The 26242-nt window shown below is 44.3% G+C and overlaps 1 protein-coding gene across 1 annotated transcript in view; it reads right to left on the bottom strand.

The window, feature by feature from the left end:
• Window positions 1–26242, bottom strand: part of AKAP12 (A-kinase anchoring protein 12) — a 103044-nt gene that overhangs the window by 37317 nt on the left and 39485 nt on the right. Inside the window, exon 3 of the mRNA XM_079938852.1 lies at window positions 8695–8797. Coding sequence (XP_079794978.1) covers window positions 8695–8797 — 103 coding nt within the window. The remainder of the gene's footprint in view (window positions 1–8694; window positions 8798–26242) is intronic.

The following is a 26242-nucleotide window of genomic DNA, read 5'->3' as shown; positions in this document are numbered from 1 at the left end:
GGCGTAGACAGCCTCAGACTGCCTTCCCACGGAGGCTTCCTGGTCCCAAACCTGGCTTTCCAGCTGACAATCATAAAGGCAGGTGTCCCGGGCTGAACTGCATCCTCTCCAAATTTGGATGTTGACGCTTTAAGCCCCAGCACATAAGAACGTAGCTGTATTTGGAGAGAAAGTTTCTAAAGAGGTGACTAAGTTAAAATGAGACTGTAAGGGTGGACCCGAATCCACTCTGCCTGGTGCCTTATAGAAGGGGATTAGGACACATAGAGACACCAGGGATGGGCACACACAGAGGAAAGACCAAATTCTGGATGACAGAATTTACTTCTAATCCCTCCAGAAAACATAGTCCTGCTCACCAAAATTTATTGCATAAACTCCAAGGTCATGGGAATTCCCTGGCGGCCCAGTGGTGAGGACACAATGAGGACACAGAGAGAAGCCGGCATCCACAAGCCAAGAAGAGGCCTCAGAGAAACTAAACCTGAGGGCACCTTGATCTTGGTGAGAAAATAAATTTCTGATATTCAAGCCACCCATTCTGTGATATATTATTATGGCAGCCCGACCAAACTAATACAGCAGGATAACTGCCTGGTACTTGGTGTCAGTCTAAATACTGCATGTCCGGTTTAAGACACATTAAAGCAACCAGTTCATTCAATTAATTCAATCTAGCATATACCAAAATAACTAATGCATGCATTGTTAACTGGGGGGCAGGGGGGTCTACTTGATATCACATTGTACCGACACATTAATTACGAAAACAGTTTGTAAAAATTCAAAGTATGGTGCTCAAGAATAAGACTCAATTGATAGGCTAAAAAGTTGTAGAACTTAAGCTCAGAGAATACACGTTCCAGAGATATACACAAATATAGATCAGAGGATTTATGTTATCAAAGCATCCTTCCATATAATATAGGGACATTGTGCTCTAGAATATACATTGCCAGGACCATTTGGGGGTTGCTGTATTAGGTGAAACTGGAGCTGTTTTAAGAACGTCCTTCAGACCTAAATGTCAAAAACCTAAATTTTTTTTTGGCTGCGCTGCGCAGCATGCGGAATCTTATTTCCCCCAACAGGGATCGAACCCGTATGTCCTGCAGTGGAAGCATGGAGTCTTAACCATTGGACCGCCTGGGAAGTCCCCTAAAGGATTTTTATTAAATAAATAAAATGCTAAATTTAATGTTTCCTTTCTTGGCTTAGTTACCATTAGAAAACCATTAACTGCCTCGATCCCTCCAAGGGAAAGGGTCTGAATCTTGGTATGTTACTTGGACAAGCTATAGGCCCTCTTACCTATGCTCCTCAAGGGGGCCATCCATCCTATTCATGGGTGCCCTGGAGTAGCCTCAAAATTACAGCCGTTTATAGGTAAGTCTTTGCAGTAATTTAAGATTGACTGACAGTCTTTACGGCACTTATCAACATCTTGCACTCATTCTGGGCCAGAACCAACCCCTATTACATGATTCTGATCTCCTCCCATGTAGGCAGAGAAAAACGTTACTTTGTGGCCACATTTATGAAGCTCCTTATCTTTCTTTCATACCTAAATAATTACATATGGAGACATTCTTGAATGTTTTCCCCTCCTGAACTTTTTTTTGTGTTTTAATGTACTTATTTTTGGCTGCGTTGGGTCTTCGTTGCTGTGCGCGAGCTTTCTCTAGTTGTGGCGAGCGGGGGCTACTCTTCGCTGCGGCGTGCAGGCTTCTCGTCGCGGTGGCTTCTCTTATTGCGGAGCACGGGCTCTAGGCGCGTGAGCTTCAGTAGTTGTGGCACGTGGGCTTCAGTAGTTGTGACTCGCGGGCTCTAGAGCGCAGGCTCAGTAGTTGTGGCGCACGGGCTTAGTTGCTCCGTGGCATGTGGGATCTTCCCGGACCAGGGCTCGAACCCATGTCCCCTGCATTGGCAGGTGGATTCTTAACCACTGCGCCACCAGGGAAGCCCCTCTTTTGAATTTTTTGTTCGTTAAAGTAAAAACTTCAAATCTAGAAGATGGCTTTTAAGATCAAACTAAAACGAAAAAATGTAAAAGTGTTTTTATAAAAAGGCATAATGAAATTGACAAGTAGATTCCCACCTGCCTAAAGTCACTTGCATATCTTCAACAGTTAAACCATCATTGTTTTTTTTTAATGCCTATATTACCAGTACTGCTGATGTGACTCAGTCACAGAATTTCAGAGACGGACAAGGATGTTCATTTTACAGATGAAAACTGCTGCTCAATGAGATAAAGGGATGTATTCAAGGTCAGACAGAAAACCACTGAGAAAAGCAGTCTCACCAGTGTTTTACTCTCCTGGAATGAACTGATTATAAAAGGGAGGGAGGATGGATAGAAGTCTTACTCCTTCTTCCTTCACCCACCCCACCCCAAATTTTCAAGTTAGAACAAAAATAAAGGTTCATTGCACTGTCAGACTTAAACAGACTTCAGAGGGAAAAAAGCTCTATATAGCTTGGATGTTAGTTACTGAAAAATAAATCTGTGTTTCTTTAAAGATGAAAGCAGTAGAGTATTTGTACCAGAAATTTGTCAATGACATAACTAATTTCAGAGAAGCACGCTAAAAATATTGCTGTGGAGCAGAGGACTGAATTAAAACCAGTTCCCAGAAAGTGCAGACTGTAGGGCTTTTGCCTAAGTTCAAGGCCTATTTTGTGAGTGTTTCAAAACATTACAAAACAGGATACAGCTTGAGACAATGTCATGTATTAATATTGTATTTGAAGTACCAAAGTGTTGGAAGGGAGACCCCTCTCTGTCTATCCAGCCCTCGTATTTGGTAGCATCACTGGGCGTTCTTATTTAATTGCAGGCAGGTCAGGGTCTGATTTCATGTTTCCAGGCAACAACACCTGGATAACCAATGGTGGGCACCTGTGACAGCCCAGCACCGGAAAGTACCAGCTTTGTCAGTGCTGATGCAGCAAAGGAAAGGGAGCCTCGGATACATCTAGAAAGCTCTGGTATTTACGTAGGGAATGAACTGATATAAAGGGAAAAGCAAACAGATCCTCCTCTCCCATATGAGTGAAAATGTAATATTGTGAACTCTAATTTAAAACTGTGTCTTCACTTATTCAAAATTTTTTTGAGCACTTACTATGTGTCAGACACTGTTCCAGGCTCAGGGGATTCAACACTGAAACATATAGATCCCACCCTGACCCCCCCATCCCAAGAAATCTCTGCTCTCTTGGTTCTTATATTTTAGCAGAGGTGGGAGGTAAGAGACAGGCAGACTGAACGCCAGATGTTGACAACTGATGTAGAGAAAAATGAAGGAGGCACGGAGGGTAGTATTTGTGCAACACACATGTCTTCATGAGAATACTAACAAGGTGCCAATTATGTCACAAATTGAAGGAGAAAAGGGATTGACTCATAAAAACATTTCTTCCCAGTTGGGAAAACTGTATCACAGAGAAACAAGTGTTTTGGAGGGTCATCTTTTAACAGCATCCTAGAGCAGCACTTGGGGTACTCATTCTTCACATCAAGTTTTTAAATGATCAAAAAGCAAAGAAGAACAACTTTTAACTCCCAGATGGATTTTCTGTAAGGTAACAAGATTCACGGGGAGGGCTGTGATCATATCCCAAAGGCACTGTACACCAGCAAATTCAATAAAGGCCAAGACAAGGACATTCAGCACCGTTAGAAACATGAAATTCTCCACAGTGCTGCAGACTCAGCTTCTAGATAACTGAGCAACGGATCCTCCATTTTTGTTACTGTATCTGCAGGGAAAATATCAGGATGTAGAAAAGTAGAACCTTGAGAAGGATAAGGAACACACTCTCTTAAAGACTTCTGCTTTAAGTGACAAGAATTTTTTGGCGCGGGGGGTATTTTTTCTTGGGGGTGAGAGGATGTTTTCCAGGCTCGCCTCCCAGGTCAGAGAAATCACGTGCAGTGATTCACGTGCACAGTTCCTTAAGCAGCCTCCGCACAGTTGTGCTCAGCATAGCAAAGCCTGTTCCCCCGGTTTGCCGGCTGATACTTGCGGCTGGCCCCAGAGTAGCAAATGCCAAGGGCAGAGCTCTCAGCTGCAGCTCCATCGCTGCTGGTGTAAATGCCCTCACTCAGGGTATGCAAATAGTATAAGGCATATGTGTGCAAAAATTCAAACACCAAGGAGAGGACCACCATTGTGTGTTTATTCTTTCATACAAGCAAATGTGACCTGTGACGGATGGAGAAAACATAACATTCATGGTTTTACAATGTTCGCTGTAGCTACTCTGCAGAAAGACAAATCTCAAAGAACCCCAAAAGTAACTGTCTTGTAAATGATACATTCAAATGTACTAAGATCACAGTCACATGATTAACTCGTATATGGCAATGAGTTCAGTAGGCACTTTAACAAATATGTTATTATCAAAATAAAGAGGTCTTGGGACTTCCCTGGTGGTGCAGTGGTTAAGAATCCACCTGCCAATGCAAGGGACAGGGGTTCAAGCCCTGGTCCAGGAAGATCCCACATGCCGCAAGCAACTAAGCCTGTGCACCACAACTACTGAGCCTGTGCTCTAGAGCCTGCAAGCCACAACTACTGAGCCCGCATGCCACAACTACTGAAGCCCGTGCTCCTAGAGCCCATGCTCCACAACAAGAGAAGTCACCTCAATGAGAAGCCCACGCAACACAATGAAGAGTAGCCCCAGCTCGCCCCAACTAGAGAAAGCCCGTGTGCAGCAACGAAGACCCAACGCAGCCAAAAATAAATAAATTAATTAATTTTTTAAAAAAAGAGGTCTTAAGTTTTTTGATTTTGTAATCCTTAATTTCCCCATCTGTTTGGAAAGAAAATAATCTGCCCAACAGATACTAAGACTGAATCAAAAAAAGAAAAATCTAAAAGTTTTAATTTGCAAAAATTTGAAATCTAAAGTTGGACCCGGACTGAGATATAATGTTTTTAAAATCATTCTTGTTCAGGCACCCATAGAAACTCATAGAAAACCATATAAACGATAGACTATAGAACAAATGACAATCTGGGTTGGGAGGGGTCTTCCTTTTCTTTAATCTTTCCAGCAGAAGAGATTAAAATCAGCAGAAGCAGATTTTCCACAAAACTAACCGCACTTCGTGCGGCCCCTGTGAGTGTTAGGCGTGGCGTGGCTGGATAGAACCTTCTGGTTCGGAAAAGGCTGTATTTCTGTATAAGCATTGTGATAAATGCTAAATCGCCTAAAAAGAGCTCAGAGAAAAGGGACTAACTCCAAGGCTAAAGTAATTTGTTGTGAATTCTTTTTTTTTTCATTTTAATAAATATTTGTTTTCATGCCTGACTGTATACTCTCTAAAAGATGGTCCCTGAAATTATATAATCAATCTTCAAGCTCCCTCCAAAACACACACACACGCACACGTGTGTGTGTATCTATATCATCTATATCTATATATGTGTGTATATATATACATATAGATATAGATATATATGTGTGTGTGTGTATATCTGAACCCTACCTGCATAGTTTTGAAAATATTTAGTAAGCAGATCCCTTTTTCTATCATTGAAAGAAAGTTTACAAGGAAATAGGATTTCATTTTCATTATAGGAAGAGGACTGGTTCTGAATTACCAGGATTTCTGGTTTCAGAAAGAGAGTAAGTCAAGGTAGAAGCACATTTTGCATATTCTACATTTGTCTAAATATTGTCTGTCACTTTATTTATTTTTTTCTTTTGCGGTACGCGGGCCTCTCACCGTTGTGGCCTCTCCCGTTGCACAGCACAGGCTCCAGACACGCAGGCTCAGCGGCCATGGCTCACGGGCCGAGCCGCTCCGCAGCACGTGGAGTCTTCCCGGACCGGGGCACAAACCCGTGTCCCCTGCACCGGCAGGCGGACTCTCAACCACTGCGCTACCAGGGAAGCCCTGTCTGTCACTTTAAATTAAAACCCCTCATGCAGGAATGCCCCTCATTTGTAGTTTTCTCCCATCCAACGATCCACCTATGGCAGGACCAAGTTCCACTGCTGGCCAATCCTCCCAGGGACCAGGGTGGCTCAGGTCTTTCCTTACTGAAGTGGGCAAGAGTAGAAACCAAGGCCCACCAAATCCTACAAATAAGCATCACATACCAAATTATGCCTTCATTTACATTACAGTAAGCCGCCATGTAGGACACGGATTCCTGGAAACACATAAAATCTAACCTATGTCAAAATAAAAGCATGAAAAAATACTGTTTAATAATTTAACATAGAGAATTTTCTGCATTTGCATTGCAGACAAAATAGGAAAAGAAAACATAATAAAAACAAGTGTACCAGGCTGCCTCAGAAACACCCTAACAAGCCAAAGCAACAACAGTTCTGCTTAAAACAGTAAAAGCTCATCCCAAAGGCAGAGCCTCCGGAAATGCCTCCGGGGGGAGGGGTGGCCTCTGCAGCCCTGGGCCACACGGGGGTCCTTTCTAGGCCCGCAGGCCTTTTCAGGATCTTGTGAAGGACAAGGTATATTAATCACCACTCTTCCTGCAAGAGGCATCTGTATTTGCTCAGACCCCCAAGGCCATGGTAGGCTCAGGGAGACAATGGAATAATCACAGGGTGGGAACAGAATCACTTTCCATAAAAATCAGTGTTTAAACACATGGCTGAAAAGTGAAAGAAATTACATCTGGACTAAAGGAAGACAGCCAGCGGATCTCCAGTAAACAGGCCACAGATTAGACAGGATTTTCACGCTACCTAGGATTGTATGGAAACAAGGGCGTCACTGAAGCCCCTCCCTTCTCTTATCAACACTCCACACCAGATCAGATGAAAAGGCCTGGCCCGACACTCCCTTGGGGGCATATTTCAGTGATCCCACGTTGCCAAAATACTTTCCGAAGCCACTCGCCTTTCAGAAGAGCCCTCCAACCCAGCGCACTTTCCCTTCTGGGTTTTCATTCTACCCTTGCTCAGAAGATGCCATCCCGGTGGGCAAGCCTGTGGACATGGCCCGCACAGCGGGTGAGAGCTCGAGCTTGGAAATCTGCTGATCTGGGTTTGAATCGAGATAGGACCTGTCTCACAGGGTTACTGCTAGAGGCCATAATGCACAAAAAGCACAGTTCCAAGACCCACAATAAAAGCTTGTGAAGTGTTGGCTGTTCTTATCCTCCCTTCCGGCTGGCAGCCCCTGTCCCAACAAATCTAAACCTAACCTCCCCTCAGTTCCCCAGACCTTACCCCACACCCTGACCTCAAACGAGGGCTCCTCCAGAACTCTGAGCAGCTCTCATCTCTTGCAAAATTCATTAGATAATCAACACGTTGCCTTGTCTTAACCTTTTTTTTCTTTTTGGCCATGCGGCATGTGGGATCAAACCGACCGAGGATCAAACCCGTGCCCCCTGCGTTGGAAGCCTGGAGTCTTAACCACTGGACCACCAGGGAAGTCCCCCTTAGTTTCATCTTAGGGAGCCTTCCATAGACTAGCTTGTCTCCCCTGGTGGACCGTTTCTTAGCTTTCTTCACCCTCCCCAAAGCACAGGGCACGGTGGCTTGCCCATCCAGGGAAGGCTCCAAATCGGCTGTGGCTTGATTTGATTCAAACGTTATCATGGGAAGGACAGAGCGTGGGACTCTGGAATTTGGGTTGGGGCCGTTCCAATTACTTTGGTAGAAATTATTTGAAACTCTCGCACTAGGTCGTGCAGATCCTCTTTCTGTGAGGCTGTATGTACTTCTAGCTTTATATGGTGCCTGTGGTGCTATAGAAAGATCAGGATTCCCACCAACTTCAAAAGCAGCCCCCTGCTTGCAGCAGCTCCACAGGGGCATTGAACACGAGGAGAAACAGGTTCCACATGTTAGAAGAATCTCATCTCACCGAGGCAATGGCCAGTCTCCTTTCACAAGACTTTCCCTTCATTTGTCTTATTCACATTACATGTAAGCGTGAGTTCACTTATGGAAAATGATCATTCTGTGCCTCGTCAACAGCAGTGGCTAAATGATTTCTTTATGACTAAATGGAACAATGAGACAAGAAACAGGAACAGAGGAAGGTTCTTCTCCAACACGTGGCCTTCGCAAGAGACCTACTTGTCAAGGTGCTTGATTCTGACCCCCAGGTGTGGTCCCCAGCCCCTCCACGGGCTGACCAGTGATAGCGTGGTCACAGATTTGCTTTCCAGTAAACACCTCTGAAGGATCTCTGGGCTCAAGAGCTATAACACATGCGCATATCATAGTTTGGGCAAAGAGGTATGCACCTTGAAATGTACGCTACCAGAAAAAGCTTCGCAAGGCCAGTAGGCTACTCTAGAGTGAGAGATACTGACTCTGAAAGCAACCAAGACTTAAGCATTTCCAACAAGAATTCACGTTCGACATCAGACAAGTAGTTGGAATAAGGCAACAATAACAACAACAACAAAAAGATCATGAAGTTTCAGGTAAGGATGCCTAACAAAAAGGAAAAACAACTTCACTTCCATGCTCAAGTGTTACTATAAGCTCCCAGGGGCTATGCAAATGGCCAGATAAATACTTCTTTTTGCAATCAATTGACTGCTTTTGTTGTCAACATCACCCACCCCCAGGTAGGATGACAGCGCCCATTCTATCCAGGCCTGTTTTTATTGTTCTGCAGGGATCCGTTGCAGGTGTTGTTTGTCCTCCAGCCCCTGGTTCTGCCCACTCCCCCGCAAGGCGACTTACCATCTGTGACAGTTTCCTCCTCCTGGCCATTCAGGGCTCCCTCCTGGAGGCCTTGCTCGGCTAAGCCGTTCACAGTGGACAGCTGACCATTCTTCTGTAGTAGCTACGGGGAAGACAGAACCATGTAAACTTAATTTCAATCTTCACAACCAAGTTAGAAACGATACTGTAAGTTCGAGAATATAAATCATTTAGAGGAGAAATACAGAGAACTGGAGGGCTAGTAACAGTGAAGAGTTAAGTCTTGTGTGTGTGTGTGTGTGTGTGTGAATGATCCAGCTATCTTACAAAAGATACAAGGAGCTATGAACAAGCAGATAGGACTCTGTATCTGGATAAAGGTACCCACCATTCATGCATTCGTTCACTCTTCTGAAAAACCAGACATAGGCCTGACACACAACACCCATCATTCCAGGCCTGTTTGAGATTTCACAACGACTAAGTCAGGTGTGGTCCCAGACACTTTGAGCTTACAAACTACTGTGGAAGGCAGACAGCCCTCTGAAAAATATTTTTTACTTTAAAATAATGTTTCCTTGTGATTAGACACAAGATATGCATATTTGGCTGGAATATATATCTAAGCGACAATGTGTCCTTCTCGGGGAAGAGGGCAGACATTTAAATAAATAATTACTGAATTGCAGCTATGGAAACGGTCACGAAGAAGGAATACATACAGCAAATGACAACAGAGGGCCATGACCTAGGCCAGGGTGTCGTGAAGGCTTCTCGGAGGAAGGAAAGGTAAAGCTAAGATCTAAGATGCCAGCAAGGGGTATGTGAGCAAAAGGTAAAGGGGAAGCAAGTGAGAAGGCCCCATGGTTCAAACGCCAGTGGATCCAGAGCCCAGTGAACAAAGAAGAGACGCCTAACATGTGTGTTCATGACTCATTGTATTTTCCTTAAAAATATTACTAAAACGGTGGTTTACAATCGTCCCCATAGGGTAGCCCATGCAATTGACGTCATCAGATGCAAAAACAGTAGACACATAGACATGCCCAGTCTTTTTTTTTTTTCCGCCCCAGGGCTTGCAGGATCTTAGTTCCCCAACCAGGGATTGAACCCCGGGCCCACAGCAGTGAAAGCGTGAGTCCTAACCACTGGACTGCCAAGGAATTCCTAAGACATGCCCTAATTTTTTAAATCCTGAGAATATAGGTTAAAAGTTTTAAACCAAATAAAAATCGTACAATAGGGCTTCCCTGGTGGCGCAGTGGTTGAGAGTCCGCCTGCCGATGCAGGGGACATGGGTTCGTGCCCCGGTCTGGGAAGATCCCACATGCCTCAGAGCGGCTGGACCCGTGAGCCATGGCCGCTGAGCCTGCGCGTGCGGAGCCTGTGCTCCGCAACGGGAGAGGCCACAACAGTGAGAGGCCCGCGTACCGCAAAAAAAAAAAAAAAAAAAAATCGTATAATAACCGCTAGGAACCTAAGGATTTCAACAATGCTTTATGGTCCACATACATTTCTCATTTTCCTTAAAACCAACTTAGCGAGGTGCTACTGTTTCCATTTTACAGATGAAGACACTGAGACTCAAAGTGATTACAGAGGGGAAGGCTGGCCGGCCACGGGTCCCACAGCTCAGCCATGGCCTGAAGGCCAGGGCTCACCACCAACTACTTCCAGAGATTTTTCTTTTTCTTCTTTTTTTTTTTAATACACAGATGGTTCCCTTCTTCCTTTCTTCCTTTCTTTCTTTCTTAGTATTTATTTATTTGGCTGCACTGGGTCTTATTTGCGGCACGCGGGATCTTTAGCTGAGGCATACGGGATCTAGTTCCCTGACCAGGGATGGAACCTGGGCACCCTCCATTGGGAATGCAGAGTCTTAACCACTGGACCACCAGGGAAGCCCCCGGAGATTTTTCCACAACACAACAAAGTGTTGGAGGACCTGTTACTACGCACAATGACAAAATGCCTTAAATAGTATCCCACAGTACGCAGACCCGATCATGCCAAAGTAATCTCAAAGCTGCACACTCTGTTTGGCATCATTCCATGCCGTTTACAGGCCAATGGAACATGCTGGCCAAACCATAGGCTTCCATCAGAGCCTTGAAGGGAGTAGATCCAATTCAAGACGATCAATCCAGAAGGTTCGAACGGTGCTGAAATGGATTTCACCTGGCTGTTCCCTGCTCCCAGCAAAGATGCCCTGCAACTGCAAAAGCTGCCTTCTGAAATACCAGTCACTGTAGTCTAATACTCTCACTACAGATGGGAGAGCCAGATTCAAAATGCCCATGCTGAGTCAGTGTATTAGAAAGGACGCTCAGATTACACTTCCACTTAAAGTCTTCTCTTACCAAAATACGAAAGATGGGAGTTTTAAATGAAACCTAAAGACGAAAGCACAGGAGATGGGGCAGGGGGATATCCCCACAATGCTCATCCGCAAAAATGTCAACGTTTAGGAGTATTTTAACTAAATTCCACTAGTCTTACGCACGAGTTAGACTGAGATTTCATTAATAATGTGATGAAGAGCTAGTGGGGGAAAGCAGGAAACGCATATTCTTGTGGGCTACATGGTCAACCAATGAACCTTAAACCTAAAAAATTTAACACAGATAGCATGGCATGGCAACCTAAGCAGGGGAATGAAAGACAGCCATTCTAATACCTCGATTTCAAGTCAAAAAACGTTGGTCAACTGTGCTCCTAGTTTAGGACCCAGAACTCTGAACTTTATTATAGAGTCTAGAGTTCTACAGAGTTTCTATAATTCTTGAGCTATTTCTCACAATTCTTCGTGAATTGTCAAATCCAAGACATCTTTAGCAGGAGTCAAATTGAGTATTTTCAAACTTGAGGGATCTATAGGACACGGCACAAATTTTCATCTACTCTTTTAGAATTGTTACACGTATACAATGATGTATTACATTAGATGATATAAAATAAAATGAGTCTTTGAGATCACCTGCCAGCCCCCTTTAGAGTCAGCGTGATAAGTAAATTGTGGGTTAGTTATTCCCCGTGACCACAGGGCAACTGTCTTTTTACCTCAGAAAGGCACTTACTGACTTAGCTTTGGTGACAATTTATGACAGCGACATTACTGAAACTGAGTTTTGAGCTTATTTTATTATATGTGTAGCCTGGGTCCAGCAAGCGTGCCCAAGCTCTGACCCATGAGTGATGTCTTGAGCACTCAAAGCCCGTGACACACCAGCCCTCCACACAACAATGGGACGTCATTCCTTTCAGCCATCCTCAGACACTTCCACCATTCTGTGTTTCACTTAGAGATGCTTTTTACAAAATCTCACGTGTTCTTGTACATGGATAATTCACTTTTTGGCCAACCCGATCTATGGTGTTTTTGTTTTCCTTTTCTCCCATTCCCAACCATCTAAATAATTCATACTATTGTTAAGGGTTCAGGTGCTTCTGAGAGTTATCAGCACGTTAAAGTCACCTCAAATGGCAAGGAACCTAACCCGCAGTTCCTTAACGTTTACGTTCTTTCTGTCTTTTCTATGTGTTTACACGCACACAAGCTTTCTTTTTTTAAAAAACAAAAATGGGGGCTTCCCTGGTGGCACAGTGGTTCAGAATCTGCCTGCCAGTGCAGGGGACACGGGTTTGAGCCCTGCAGGAAGATCCCACATGCTGCAGAGCCACTGAGCCCGTGCGCCACAGCTACTAAGCCTGCGCTCTAGAGCCCACGAGCCACAACTACTGAGCCCATGTGCCACAACTACTGAAACCTGCGTGCCTAGAGCCCGTGCTCCGCAACAAGAGAAGCCACCACAGTGAGAGGCCTGTGCACCGCAACGAAGAGTAGCCCCCGCTCGCCGCAACTAGAGAAAACCTGCGTGCAGCAACGAAGAACCAATGCGGCCAAAAATAAATTAATTAATTAAAAAAAAAAGGAGAATACATGCTTTTATAATCTGATTGCTTCGTACACTGTGGATGCATTTCTTTGTCACTAAACACACATCTGGCTCGTCCTCAGTCTTTCTCTCTTTTTTCTGTAACTCAGACACCCACAGAAGACAAGGATTTCAGTTAAGCCCAGATAGACCCTGAAAGATGTACAGACACAACTCAGTGACACACGGGGTGGGAAGGGCTGGAGCCAGATGAGATGCGAGGGGAGGAAATCGGTATAGGATTGAAGTTTCCAAACGCGTTCATGCTGAAGCTTCCTCACATAACTTCTTTTTTTTTTTTTTTTTTTTGCGGTACTTGGGCCTCTCACTGTTGTGGCCTCTCCCGTTGCGGAGCACAGGCTCCGGACACGCAGGCTCAGCGGCCATGGCTCACGGGCCCAGTCGCTCTGTGGCATGTGGGATCTTCCCGGACCAGGGCACGAACCCGTGTCCCCTGCATCGGCAGGCGGACTCCCAACCACTGCGCCACCAGGGAAGCCCTGTCACATAGCTTTATCCATCCACCTTGTTCTTACTTTTATGAACAGTTAGGTCTTTTGAGATGAGAACTAGACTTCAAAGGCATGCTTTTTGCACTGAAACACAGCTAGCACCGGGAAACTTATTTTCCCACTGGATTTCTGCTTCAAAAACGGTAAACGCCCCCTTTGAGCAAATCAAAACCCTAATGTTTTCAAGCTTATCTCCCTTGAGTGGGTCAGCCAGAGTTTATTCCCGTAAAGCATTACCACATTACAACTAAACAAGCTTTAAAAAAAAAATCTTGAATGCTTCCAGCAACAGTGTTGTCCTCTCATTCCTCTAAGGACAACAACAGAAAACATCAAAATAGTAGCTAAGGCACGGCAGAAAAGCCACCCGATGTCTCTGTCCCCTTTCCTTCTCCACAGGACGGCCCACAACTTGCTCTGAACCCCTTTGCAGAGTAAGCTGTAGGGGTATCAAGTTCTTTAATGAACATGCTAAACCATGAACAAAACGGGTGAGCTCCTGACATGTGTCAGGATGCTGGGGGAAAAGGAGGTGAGCCTGCGAACCATTTCCTCACAGAGTGATGCTCCCGGCTCCACCATCTCACTGCAGGACCAGCACGGGTGGGAGCGGCCAGAGCCCTGCAGTCCACACAGCAGATGAGGCTCTGAGCAGTGCCACTGGTCCCAACAATAACAGCAAAACCCAAGAAGCAGAACTATTACGTGGCTGTAACCAGGAAGGAACCAGAACCTTGTCAATATAAGGAGAACACATGCACAAATGATGAGAATAAAAAAGATAATCTGGAAATGATTTTAAATCCCATGACAGAACTTATAAAGAAGACTCTTCAGGGACTTCCCTGGTGGCACAGTGGTTAAGAATCCGCCTGCCAGTACAGGGGCCACGGGTTCAAGCCCTGGTCCAGGAAGATCCCACATGCTGTGGAGCAACTAAGCCTGTGCGCCACAACTACTGAGCCTGCAAGTCACAACTACTGAGGCTGCATGCCACAACTACTGAAGTCCGTGCACCTAGAGCCCGTGCTCCGCAACAAGAGAAGCCACTGCAATGAGAAGCCTGCGCAGTGCAACAAAGAGTAGCCCCCACTCTCTGCAACTAGAGAAAGCCCGTGCACAGCAACAAAGACCCAACGCAGCCAATAAATAAATTAATTAATTAATTTTAAAAAATGGTATCAACAAAGCACATGTAATAGTGTACAGATGTATTTTATGTTGTAATATTAAATTTAAAAAGCAAACTAGGGGCTTCCCTGGTGGCGCAGTGGTTGAGAGTCCGCCTGCCGATGCAGGGGACACGGGTTCGTGCCCCGGTCCAGGAAGATCCCACATGCCGCGGAGCGCCTGGGCCTGTGAGCCATGGCCGCTGGGCCTGTGCGTCCAGAGCCTGTGCTCTGCAACGGGAGAGGCCACAACAGTGAGAGGCCCGCGTACCGAAAAAAAAAGGCAAACTAAACAGTTATAGGTACAATATGATTACAAATATATATAAGAACATACCCCAAATAGCTAAATAAGTGGTGATAACAATATTACCAAATTGTTAGTATCACAGTATACCAAATAATCGTCGGGGAGGGAACTATGAATTTTTCATATCCTTTGTTTTTCTACTTTTCTGTGTCCTGTTCCTTGTCTAATACACCTGATTACTTTTATAACTGGGTGGTGGGAGAGAAGCTTTTCCTTCACACATTATCCTGTCTTAGTTTGCTTATTGTTAGTATGGCTGGGAGTTCAGAAAATTCTGCTTCACCGATTGCCAGTCACATGGATTTTCATGGGAAACGAGAACTGCTTTAAGACAGGAACTTGACACTGAGATCATATTTCAGGAGGCTTTTCATACAAACTAACTTTTCATACAAACTCACTCTTCCACCGTGGAGGACATGGTGGACTCAGAAGCAGAGCGGAGGGCTGGGTGCTCTGGGGCAAGATGAAATACTTCACATCTGGTGTTTTATCACTGTCGTAGGCTGAAACTTGGTAATTCCAGGTCAGCAAACAGAAGGCGGCTGGGAGAGCAGGGTCTGATCTGCCATCTACTTGATCTTTGGCCTTGGGAACATTATTTAGCTTCTCACAGCCTCCTCTCTTCTTCTGTAAGCTGGGGTAAGAATTCATTTTCACCTACCATAATGAATAACTGCAGCTTCATCCCACACATGTTAAGTGGCTAATAAGTCAACTACTAACGTAAGTTTTAGCAGTTTTTGTTCTACCATTTGGTCAACAACTGCGATCTAATGGGAATGAATTGTCCTGTGCCCATTTCCCCTCTAAAATGAAACCTCCAAGACTTCCTTCCTGTTGCCTCCAAGCTCTGCACCCAATAGAACATCTGGTGTGAAGACTCCTAATTAGACTTCTTCTAATTTTCTAATGGTCTGGGTGGGAGAAGAGAAGCAATGCAGTTTATACAAAGGTCTAAATGGAGGGGAGCCACCTGAGTTTTTTCTTTTCTTTGTTCTTTTCTTAACCCTAGAAGGTACAGGGGAAGCAGCAGACAGAGCACAGTCAGGCTCCTGTCAGCCATGGAACCTTATCTCTGAGCTCATTTTCCCAATTATAAATTGAAACTAATACCATCTCTATTTTCAGGTTGGTTGAGATTCAAATGAAATATTTGGGAAAGTTCTCTCTCTAAATGGAAAAGCTCTCAGAAGCCATTTTATGTCTGTCCACTTGATCAAATCAAGGCAAAGCTTGGACTCCAGTATTTTTCCAGCCCTTATATCACACTAAGGATGCCTTTTAAAAATTGTCCTCATGTTTGTGTTAAAGAAGGTTTCTTTCTTTCTTTCTTTTTTTTAATGTGATTGGATTATAGCTGATTTACAATGTTGTGTTAGTTTCAGGTGTACAGCAAAGTGATTCCATTTTCAGATTCTTTTCTCATACAGCTTTTTCAGATTCTTTTCTCATATAGGTTATCACAGAATATTGAGTCGAATTCCCTGTGCTATACAGTAGGTCCTTGTTGGTAGTGTGTGTATGTTAATCCCAAACTCCTGATTTATTCCCCCCCGACAACCCCCGCCGCAAGGAGGGTTTGGAAGGAGGCAGCATTAGATGTGAGACGATAAGAAATCCAACAAAATGAGACATCTGTGTACAGGGACCGCATCTCACTACACCCACTCACGGGCACTTGAACAGGGTTGTAGCGCAAGACTCAGGCAGCCCTACAGTAAAATGGCTGTAGCCTTGCTTGGTCACAAGAAGAGAAAACAATGGCTGGAGAGAGGTAGCCTTTTCTGCCTAGGATTCCTGCTTGGTTTGACCCTCAGGTAGCAAAAGCAACTTATGCTGCTGTGGGAATGGGGCTGTAAATGACATACCACGCATCCACACCTCCACACCCAGAGCTGCGTGGGAGCTGTGAGGGAGCCCATCCATCAACACCGACTAAAAAGCTGACCATCCTTTTGGCTGAAGACTCACTATGTTCAATAGCCACAGCTCCAAACAGTATATTCACTCTAGAGCCACGCTGTCCAAACGGCAAACATGAGGACCATGGTGAAAGCATTTCATTCCCCCTTTTATTTAAACACAGGCACGCAAAGCATTTTCCAATGTATTTTAAAATTTCTAGAAATAGGCTGAAAATAAGAGGCTAAAGGCGGAAACTGATGACTCCATCAGCAGTCCGTGTTTATAAGAATTTTAGAGGGGCAACAGTCCTAACTGTTGTGAGCAAACTGGATTGAATTCTTTAATCCCTCTATGCCTTCCCCTACACAGCCATGCTATCCAACGAGTTAGCTTTAAGATGCTGTGTCTTGATATGAAACCTCTCTACCACAAGGACACGTCTCCTCTGAGATGCAGAAATAAAACCGTATGAAAACATCAGTTGTTAAAATAATTTTTTAAAGATTTTCTTTAAGATTCTAAAAAATTATTGTTAATTCTATAAAGAGTGACAATAACGTGGTTAGGTTTTTATAAAGTCCTCAACTGGGGACTTCCCTGGTGGCGCAGTGGTTAAGAATCTGCCTGCCAATGCAGGGCACATGGGTTCGACCCGTGGTCCGGGAAGATCCCACAGGCCTCAGAGCAGCTAAGTCCGTGCACCACAACTACTGAGCCTGCGCTCTAGACCCTGCGAGCCACAACTACTGAAGCCCACGCACCTAGAGCCCATGCTCTGCAACAAGAGAAGCCACCACAATGAGAAGCACGCCCACCACAAGGAAGAGTAGCCCCCGCTCGCCGCAACTAGAGAAAGCCTGCATGCAGCAACGACGACCCAACGCAGCCAAAAATAAATAAATAAATAAAATAAATTTATTAAAAAAAAGGTCCTCAACTGTTAGAGATATATAATAATGGATCTATAGATGACATATCTTGTATTTGTCTTAAAATAGGCAAATAAAATTTAAAAATTGAAGTTAGACAAAATAAGACTGGCAAAATGTTGATTACAGTTGCAGCTAGGTGACGGGTACTTGTTATTCTCTACTCTTGCATACATTTTGAAATCTTCCAAAATTAAAAGAAAAAATAAAATTTTCTTTCGTGAACCTTCTCACAGAGTTAAATTTTGGGGTGTAGCCGATGAAATCTGTAGACTCAAGAAAACCTCAGTGCAGTCGAGAAAATTTCAAAATTTTTATATTTTAAACAGTAAAATGCTTCACCCCTTGGTAATCATCTAATTTCTAATTAGCTCAAGATATACAGTAAGCAGGGCTAAGGCAATTCTTAAATATTAAGAAAGATATATTTCTAGTCTATGAATTTGAAAAAAGATTTTAGGCAATCTATAAAAGAAAATTGAGAACTTTTAACTTGCAAAACTTTTCAGAGAGACAGAATATGAACTACTTATCAAGTTTCAGAGGTATTGTCAAAACATCGGGCCAAAAGCTCTCTCAAACCACATGAAATTGAGAAGAGCATGTACCCCAGGTCAGGGGTGCTTCTAGCAACCTCTAAAACGGAGAAGTCCTTGTCTCCAAGAAACTGGCCTTTAGAGATCTCTTTCTGATGCCAGTTTTCCTCCTGAAAAGGAGGACAGACCCTCCGGTCAGTGTGGCAGCTGCCCCACATCTTAAAATCCTGGTGCCCTGAAGCCTCTGATCTTTAAAGAAAACCTCTGTTTATTTTTAATTTCATGCTACATTTTTTCCACTCGTATATTCAGCAAAACAAAACCGACAAACAAAAATACCACCTTACTGGCTGGTAACTTTGCTTTAAACATGAGTGAGTTAATTTGAAGGACCAGAAAAGGGGGCGGCATCTCATCACCATCACCCAGAGTCAGTGTGGCCCCCTTCCTTCCAGCCTCACCCAATGAAAACAGTGGTCCAGCTGTCTGACCCTGCACATACCACCAATTTATCCTGCTGGTCTTTACTTAGAAATCTGACTGTACAGTGCTGTTCAACTAGACAACATCCCCCAACCCACGGCCAGAAGTAAAACTATTGGCCAGAAAGCCACATTTAACCAAGTTTATACCTAACTGGCTGAGAGCAGTTTTGTTGTGCTGCTGTTTATTTTATTAATTTAATTTAATCAAAGTGGAAAAAATTCTGATGTTCAGAATACAAAGATTAATCTTATTTTGCTTTTGAAATTGCATTGCTCCCTATTTATGGAAAGTTTCTGGAACATTATCTGCACAGCACATGAGGGTCCTTAAATGCCACTTGGTGAAGGGTGTACATACCAGATAGACAGTCTCTGGTCATTGTCTCCAAATCACTAATTTTCCTGTTTCTCGTAGTTTTCAGTAAAATTTGTGAAAATTACTTAATATAGTTTTAGGAGGAATAACACAGGCTCACCCCTAGACATGAGAAAGAATGAAAACTAGGAGATATCCATTAAAGTCCCTAGTTTGCTTTTAGCCTGCGAAATTAAATTTCAATTCAATTGAATGTTTCTACTCAAATATTCAAATTGTTGAGTGTCTTAGAAAGTAATATCTCTCATATTATTTATTTAAATCCCAAGGGACTTGGCCACTACAGGTGAAGTCATTTTATGAGGAATGGTGTCTACAATTTAGGCCTGTAAATCTCAAAGATCAGCATTTTTCAAACTGGTATCCAAGAATATCAGTATACGAGGTATATCAACACCTGTGTATTAGCAGGCTTCTCTCAGAAGCGTTCTGGGCTCAAAATCAGCTTGCGAAACTCTGACCTAGACAGTTAAGCAGATTTAATTAGAATTTAGAGACTCTTGAATGTGCATTCTGAACCTCTAAGGAACAAATCATTACAGCATTTTCTCAAGTGACTTGCCCACAGAACCCTTTTTGAACCACATCCATTAACATCTGCCATAAGTAAAGACACAAAGATAAATGCAATATGTTTTAACACACAACATTTCAGTCAAATATTCCCCTACATTAAAAAGTTATAGTTGTTTTAAAAAGTATTAAAACTCCTGGGTTCTCTGGGAAAGTATGTAAAAGAAAACAAAGAGCTCTAAATCTGGTGAGGTAGGAGATCAGCCATGCTGATTTCAAGCAAAGGGAATTTATAAGATCTCTGCTTGAGATGAAGGAAATGAAAAGCACCACCGACCCAAGATAGCAATTCACTGAGTGAAGATAGGTCACCACAATTCCATTACGTGAAACGCCTACCTGCATTGTTTGGAGTCCTCACACAATTGAGGTCTGTATCATACTTAGGACAGAGAGGTGCTTGATAAACACAACTTAAGAAACCTGTGTGGACAGCTAAGTCGGAGGACTGATACTACCTAACTTAATATAAAACTACAGTAATCAAAAGACAGTATGGTACTGGTGAAAGAATAGACAAACAAATCATGGGAACAGAATAAATTGCCCAAAAATAGACACACACAGATATAATTCTAATCTTTGACAACGGAGGCAACTTAATGGAGAAAGGAGAGTCTTCTCAACAAATGATCCTGGAAAATCCTGATGTCCCCTTGCAAATAAAGCTGTGTGGACATTCATGTACAAGTCTTTGTTTAGATACATGCTTTCATTCCTCCTGGATAAATACCTAGGTGTATTTCCTAGGTATTTATATATTTATATACCTAGGTTATATTGTCGGTATATGTACAACTTGTTAAAAAACTTCCAAACTCGGAGCTTCCCTGGTGGCACAGTGGTTAAGAATCCGCCTGCCAATGCAGGGGACATGGGTTCGAGCCCTGGACAGGGAAGATCCCACATGTCACAGAGCAACTAAACTCGTGAGCCACAACTACTGATCCTGCACTCTAGAGCCTGCAAGCCACAAATACTGAGCCCACGTACCACAACTACTGAAGCCCACAAGCCTAGAGCCCGTGCTCCCCAATAAGAGAAGCCACCGCGGGCTTCCCTGGCGGCGCAGTGGTTGAGAGTCCACCTGCCGATGCAGGGGAGGCAGGTTCGTGCCCCGGTCCGGAAAGATCCCACATGCTGCGGAGCGGCTGGGCGTGTGAGCCATGGCCGCCGAGCCCGCGCGTCCGGAGCCTGTGCTCCGCAACGGGAGAGGCCACAACAGTGAGAGGCCCGCGTACCACAAAAAAAAAAAAAAAAAAAAAAAAAGCCACCACAATGAGAAGCCTGCGCACCGCAACAAAGAGTAACCTCTGCTTGCCTGCAACTAGAGAAAGCCCACACGCAGCATCAAAGACCCGACGCAGCCAAAAATAAATTTAATAAATTAAAAAAAAAAAACAACTTCCAAACTGAACAACGTGGATTAATTTTATTTTATTTACTTTTTCTTAAGTTTTTTTTTTTTTCATGTAGACCATTTTTAAAGTCTTTACTGAATTTGTTACAACGTCGTCTCTGTTTTATGTTTTGGTTTTTTGGCCCGGAGGCATGTGCAATCTTAGCTCCCCAACCAGGGATCAAACCTGCACCCCCTACACTGGAAGGCGAAGTCTTAACCACTGGACCATCAGGGAAGTCCCAACATAGATTAATTTTAAAATAATTATGCTGAGTGAAAAAAGCAAGAGAAAATTATACATGTGGTATATTCCATTTATATACATTTCTAGAAAATCCAAACTGATCACAGTAACAGAAAGAAGATCAGAAGTTACAGAAAGGAGGGGGAGATTACAAAGAGGCATGCAATTTGGGGATGTGTTTGATATGCTCACTATCTTGATGGTGACGATGGTTAGACAGAGGTAGATATGTGTCGAAATTTATCCAACTGCACACTGTCAATTATTTCTCAGTGAAGTTGTTAAATGCAATGAGAAAAAAAAAAAAGAAAGAAAGAAACCTGGGAATCCTAGGCCAAGTCTCTGAATCACCAGCGTCCTCCTCTATGTGGAAACTATGCAGAGGAAGTAGGACATGAGGCTTCCCTGATGGTCCCCACAGCACACTCACGTGTGCCATCTCTCCTCAGGGGGTAGTGCTAACACTCGTTAAGAACCAGCCAGTCCTCAGCCTCATAGAATCAGGAATGAACTCTAAGCATTGAACTTGAAGAACTGTTTTTTTTTCCCTCCACCAACTTGTCCTGAACTAAGAAAACACAATCCTTCTTCTATTATGTTGGATCAAGGATACGATCCATCTTACTTGAGTGAACTACGGCTGAACTGAGGTGTCCAACTGGGGGAAAAGACGAAGCACAAGCAGCCCAACTCGAAAGATTCTTGTGTTAGGACAGGGAACACGTCCCACTCGGGTTACTCCGTAAGCTCCCAAACCTGCTGAAGTTCCCGGTTTTACAGAAAAGTGAGCACCTACCATCTGTTGGTTGGTTATTTGACTGTGGCCCCAGTAGGATGAGGCTCTACGGCTCTTGTCAAGTTAGACATCTCAGGATACAGACCCGGAAAGCTTATATGCTCGTGTTATGACAGAGCACAAATGTCAAGTTACTTTCTTCCCTTTTGACCTGTTGCACCTGTAAGATGTACAGGGCAAAGCACCTGCCTCCACAAATCCCAAATGCAAAGTAAGAAAAATATTACTGTGAAGAGAACGATGAAAATGAGTAGCCTAAAAACACAAGATTGGTGTTTTGAAACTCTTCTGACAATTGTCGCATGTCTAGTTCCTTTTGAGCCCTTGCACCGGAGTTTCATTCTTGTAGATTTAGAAGTCACGATCCCAATTCCCACCTAATCCCTACACACCATGTCATATTCCGGGAATTACTCTCTTGTTAAATGGCTGCTTCTTTCAAAGGATGTGCGTTCGGTAGTAAAATAATGACGTCACATCCTTGCTTAGGAATTCGATAATACAAAATGTTCTGAAATCCACCACATGCCATAGGAAGGCTAAATAGTTTCTGAGCCTGACAGATAAACAATTTTGACAAAGGAGGAAACCAGCGTTATCTCAAGTAAAGTTTAGATTTTAAGGTTCAAAAAATTGTAGATGCTAATATTACTTCTCTTTTTTCTTTTTGGCCACGCCCCACGGCTTGTGGGATCTTAGTTCCCCGACCAGGGATTGAACCCAAGCCCTCCACAGTGAGAGCGAGAAGTCCTAACCACTGAACTGCCAGGGAATTCCCTAATACTACTTCTTCTGATGAAAGACTTGTCCCTAAGACACAAGCGTCAGAAACTTCACCACGGAGGGAGTCCCAAAAATACACAGTGCCCAAACTTTGCACAATAAACTCCAATCGCCAATACAAGATGCACATCTGGGATTGAGTACGGGTCCAGTGGTAGAGGCTCATCATTACCTGGTTATAGGAGAGAAGGCAGAGATGAGAAAAGGGGAAACACAAGAAAGTCTCTTAAAAGAAGCTCTTCTCAGGGCTTCCCTGGTGGCGCAGTGGTTGAGAGCCCGCCTGCCAATGCAGGGGACACGGGTTCGTGTCCCGGTCCGCAAGGATCCCACATGCCGCGGAGCGGCTGGTTCCGTGAGCCATGGCCGCTGAGCCTGCATGTCCGGAGCCTGTGCTCTGCAACCGGAGAGGCCACAACAGTGAGAGGCCCGCGTAACGCAAAAAGAAGCTCTTCTCCTGTTCTGAGATGTTTATTTGCTCGTTTAAGTAGCCCAAGGGAGCATGCATCACCTCCGTTGGCAGGTACTTCTACACCATGTTATTGTGGTAGAGAGAGATGGAACAGATGTTTACTCCAAATTTTGCCCAACACAAACAACATACTTTTTTTTTTTTTGGCCACGCCGCGCGGCTTGCAGGATCTTAGTTCCCCGACCAGGGATTGAACCCAAGCCCTCAGCAGTGAAAGCACCAGGGAACTCCCAGCGACACATCATTTAATTAGGAATATAATTGAGACCACCGTCAAAGTTAAATAGCATACTTTATCAGTATGCAAATTTAGTGGCCATACTGCTTTTGAACCACATTGCTTAAAATGACTGCTGATTTAAAAAAAAAAAATCCAGTTAGAGAGAACATATTGATCATCTCGTTGCTACTTCAGTTCTAAGCTTGTGATCCATTAGACTGAAAAAGAAAACAGGCAAAGTTGCTTGTCTTATTTTCAGTAAAATGAACTTAATTTGCAAAGATGGCCCATCTAAGATAATATGATTTAGAATCAACAATTGCTATCCTATAATGTTCTACCCTAAATATTTCTAGCACAATCACTGGAAAAGCTAAGATACAGAATAGCAAACCTGCCAATTGCTACTCCACAAAGAGCCGCGCTGCGTTTGCTAAAAAGCATCTATTGCTTCCTGGCCTGAATTCGAAACTGCTTTTTGATTGATTAAATGTCTGCCTCACATCTGCTTCTTTTTGAAGCCTGCTAAGCAGGGGGTTTCACTGCTAGAACCTCTCCTGCCTGAAGCTTTTAGGAGAGAAGGCAACCCAGCAAGGAAGGAAGGGGAGGGGGCCAGCCAGCGGCCAGTGAGAGCTATGTGAAGCCGTCCCCAGGGACGTCCAGAAATGCCTCCTTCTATGTGAAAGACACTAAAGAAAGTTTCCTATACTCCGTGGCATGGATTATTTCACAAAGTTATTAAACATTTAGCTCTGATAATGGGCTTGCAGATGCCATTCTGGAGGAATCCATTTAGGGTCTGTGATGGTTAACAGCAGAATTAAAATGATAAATTGAAATGGGTTTCTCTGACGTGTGTGCTTGGCCCTGTACTCCCCGGAATTCAAATGGCCTGCTGCATACCAGAAGAAGTGACGCGATCCAGTCCTGCAGCAACTGCAGCATGGCTACTGTTTATCAGTAAGTCTGGTCGGACTGAAACAAGGCCTTTGTCTAGGCCCACGGATTCATAAAGGCAGTTAACGGCAGAACCCTTCCTTAACCGGTAGAAATGCTACAAAGCTTCCCTGGAACCACATAGCACAGTGCAGCAAATGAAAAGCGGACATTACAAGCAGACAGATGGGGAGGGGTGCCCAGATCCGTTGCTTATTAGTTGTAAGAGCTTTGAGCACATTTGCCATCCTCTGAGCCTCTGTTTCTTCACCTATACAATGGCGATAACACTATGCAGAGTTGTCATTGTGGCCACACCCCAACTCAGTTAGGCCAGCATCTCTGGGAATGGGACGCGGGAGTATAATATTGACAAAGGAAACTGATCATTGGTGAATGGGGATACCGGGTTCAGTCACTGGCAGAGACTGGAACCCAGCTCTCAAAAGGAAAACAAGGGGTGAGGGATATTAGCAGATACACACTACTATATATAAAACAGATAAACAACAAGGTCCTACTGTATAGCACAGGGAACTATATATAGTCAATATCCTGTAACAGACCATAATGGAAAAGAATATGAAAAAGAATATGTATATATTACTGATTCCCTTTGCTGGACACCAGAAACTAACACAACATTGTGAATCAACTATACTTCAATTAAAAAAGTAAAGACAGGGGTTTCCTTGGTGGCACAGTGGTTGAGAGTCCGCCTGCCGATGCAGGGGACACGGGTTCGTGCCCCGGTCCGGGAAGATCCCACATGCCGCGGAGCGGCTGGGCCCGTGAGCCATGGCCGCTGAGCCTGCGCGTCCGGAGCCTGTGATCCGCAGCGGGAGGGGCCGCAGCGGTGAGAGGCCCGCGTACCGCAAAAAAAAAAAAAAAAAAAAAAAAATGTAAAGACAAAAAAAAAAGAGAAAAGAAACAGTGACTATTCTAAGAACAGGTTGATGCTGGTCCATACGCTTCTTCGGTCTCAGTGGTAGGCTTTCAAACCATCTTGTTCAGATGCCTCTTCCCCAGCCATGCCTCCTGGACAAATAAAAGCATCTTCAAACCAGACAAAGCAAAACCAAACCCAAACTGACGCAAACCCTAAACACGCTAGTCATCATGCTCCCTAAGGAATAAAGAGTCACAACCAATGTCTCTGCAAGTTAAGCATCTCTCAGCCTTTACTTTGTAAATTTATTTTTTTCATTTATTTTTACTTTTGGCTGCGTTGGGTCTTCGGTGCTGCGCGCAGGCTTTCTCTAGTTGCAACGTGCGGGGACTATTCTTTGTTGCGGTGCGCAGGCTTCTCACTGTGGTGGCTTCTCTTGTTGCGGAGCACGGGCTCTAGGCACGCGGGCCCAGTAGTTGCAGCACATGGGCTCAGTAGTTGTGGCGCACAGGCTTGGTTGCTCGGCAGCATGTGGGATCTTCCCGGACCAGGTCTTGAACCCCTGTGTCCCCTGCATTGGCAGGTGGATTCTTAACCACTGCACCACCAGGGAAGCCCCTCAGCCTTTACCCTGAATGAGCTAAGTGTCAAGCCTGTTACTAAAACCTCGGGAGGGAAGGTGACGGGGGCAGCCCCACTGCCCTCACTTACAAAACTGGCCCGGCTGCAGCATCTACATTCAACAGCCCTTGTGCCCCCTTTCTCCAGGGAAACCTAGGCTGGCCAAGGCTGTACTAAGGAAGTCATTTGAGAGACAATGCCGAGACTGAAAAATGGCAGCTCTGGTTTCTTTTCTTTCTTATTTTCCTGGGTTTTAAAAATTACTCAATATGGGGCTTCCCTGGTGGCGCAGTGGTTGAGAGTCCGCCTGCCAATGCGGGGGACACGGGTTCGTGCCCCGGTCCGGGAAGATCCCACATGCCGCGGAGTGGCTGGGCCCGTGAGCCATGGCCGCTGAGGCTGCGCATCCGGAGCCTGTGCTCCGCAATGGGAGAGGCCACAACAGTGAGAGGCCCGCGTACCGCAAAAAAAAAAAAAAAAAAAAAAATTACTCA

The sequence above is a fragment of the Stenella coeruleoalba genome, assembly GCF_951394435.1.
Source record: "Stenella coeruleoalba genome assembly, chromosome: 12".
Taxonomy (NCBI): Eukaryota; Metazoa; Chordata; class Mammalia; order Artiodactyla; family Delphinidae; genus Stenella; species Stenella coeruleoalba.
Note: the sequence above shows the minus strand (reverse complement) of the source record. Positions and strands in the feature narration are given on the sequence as shown.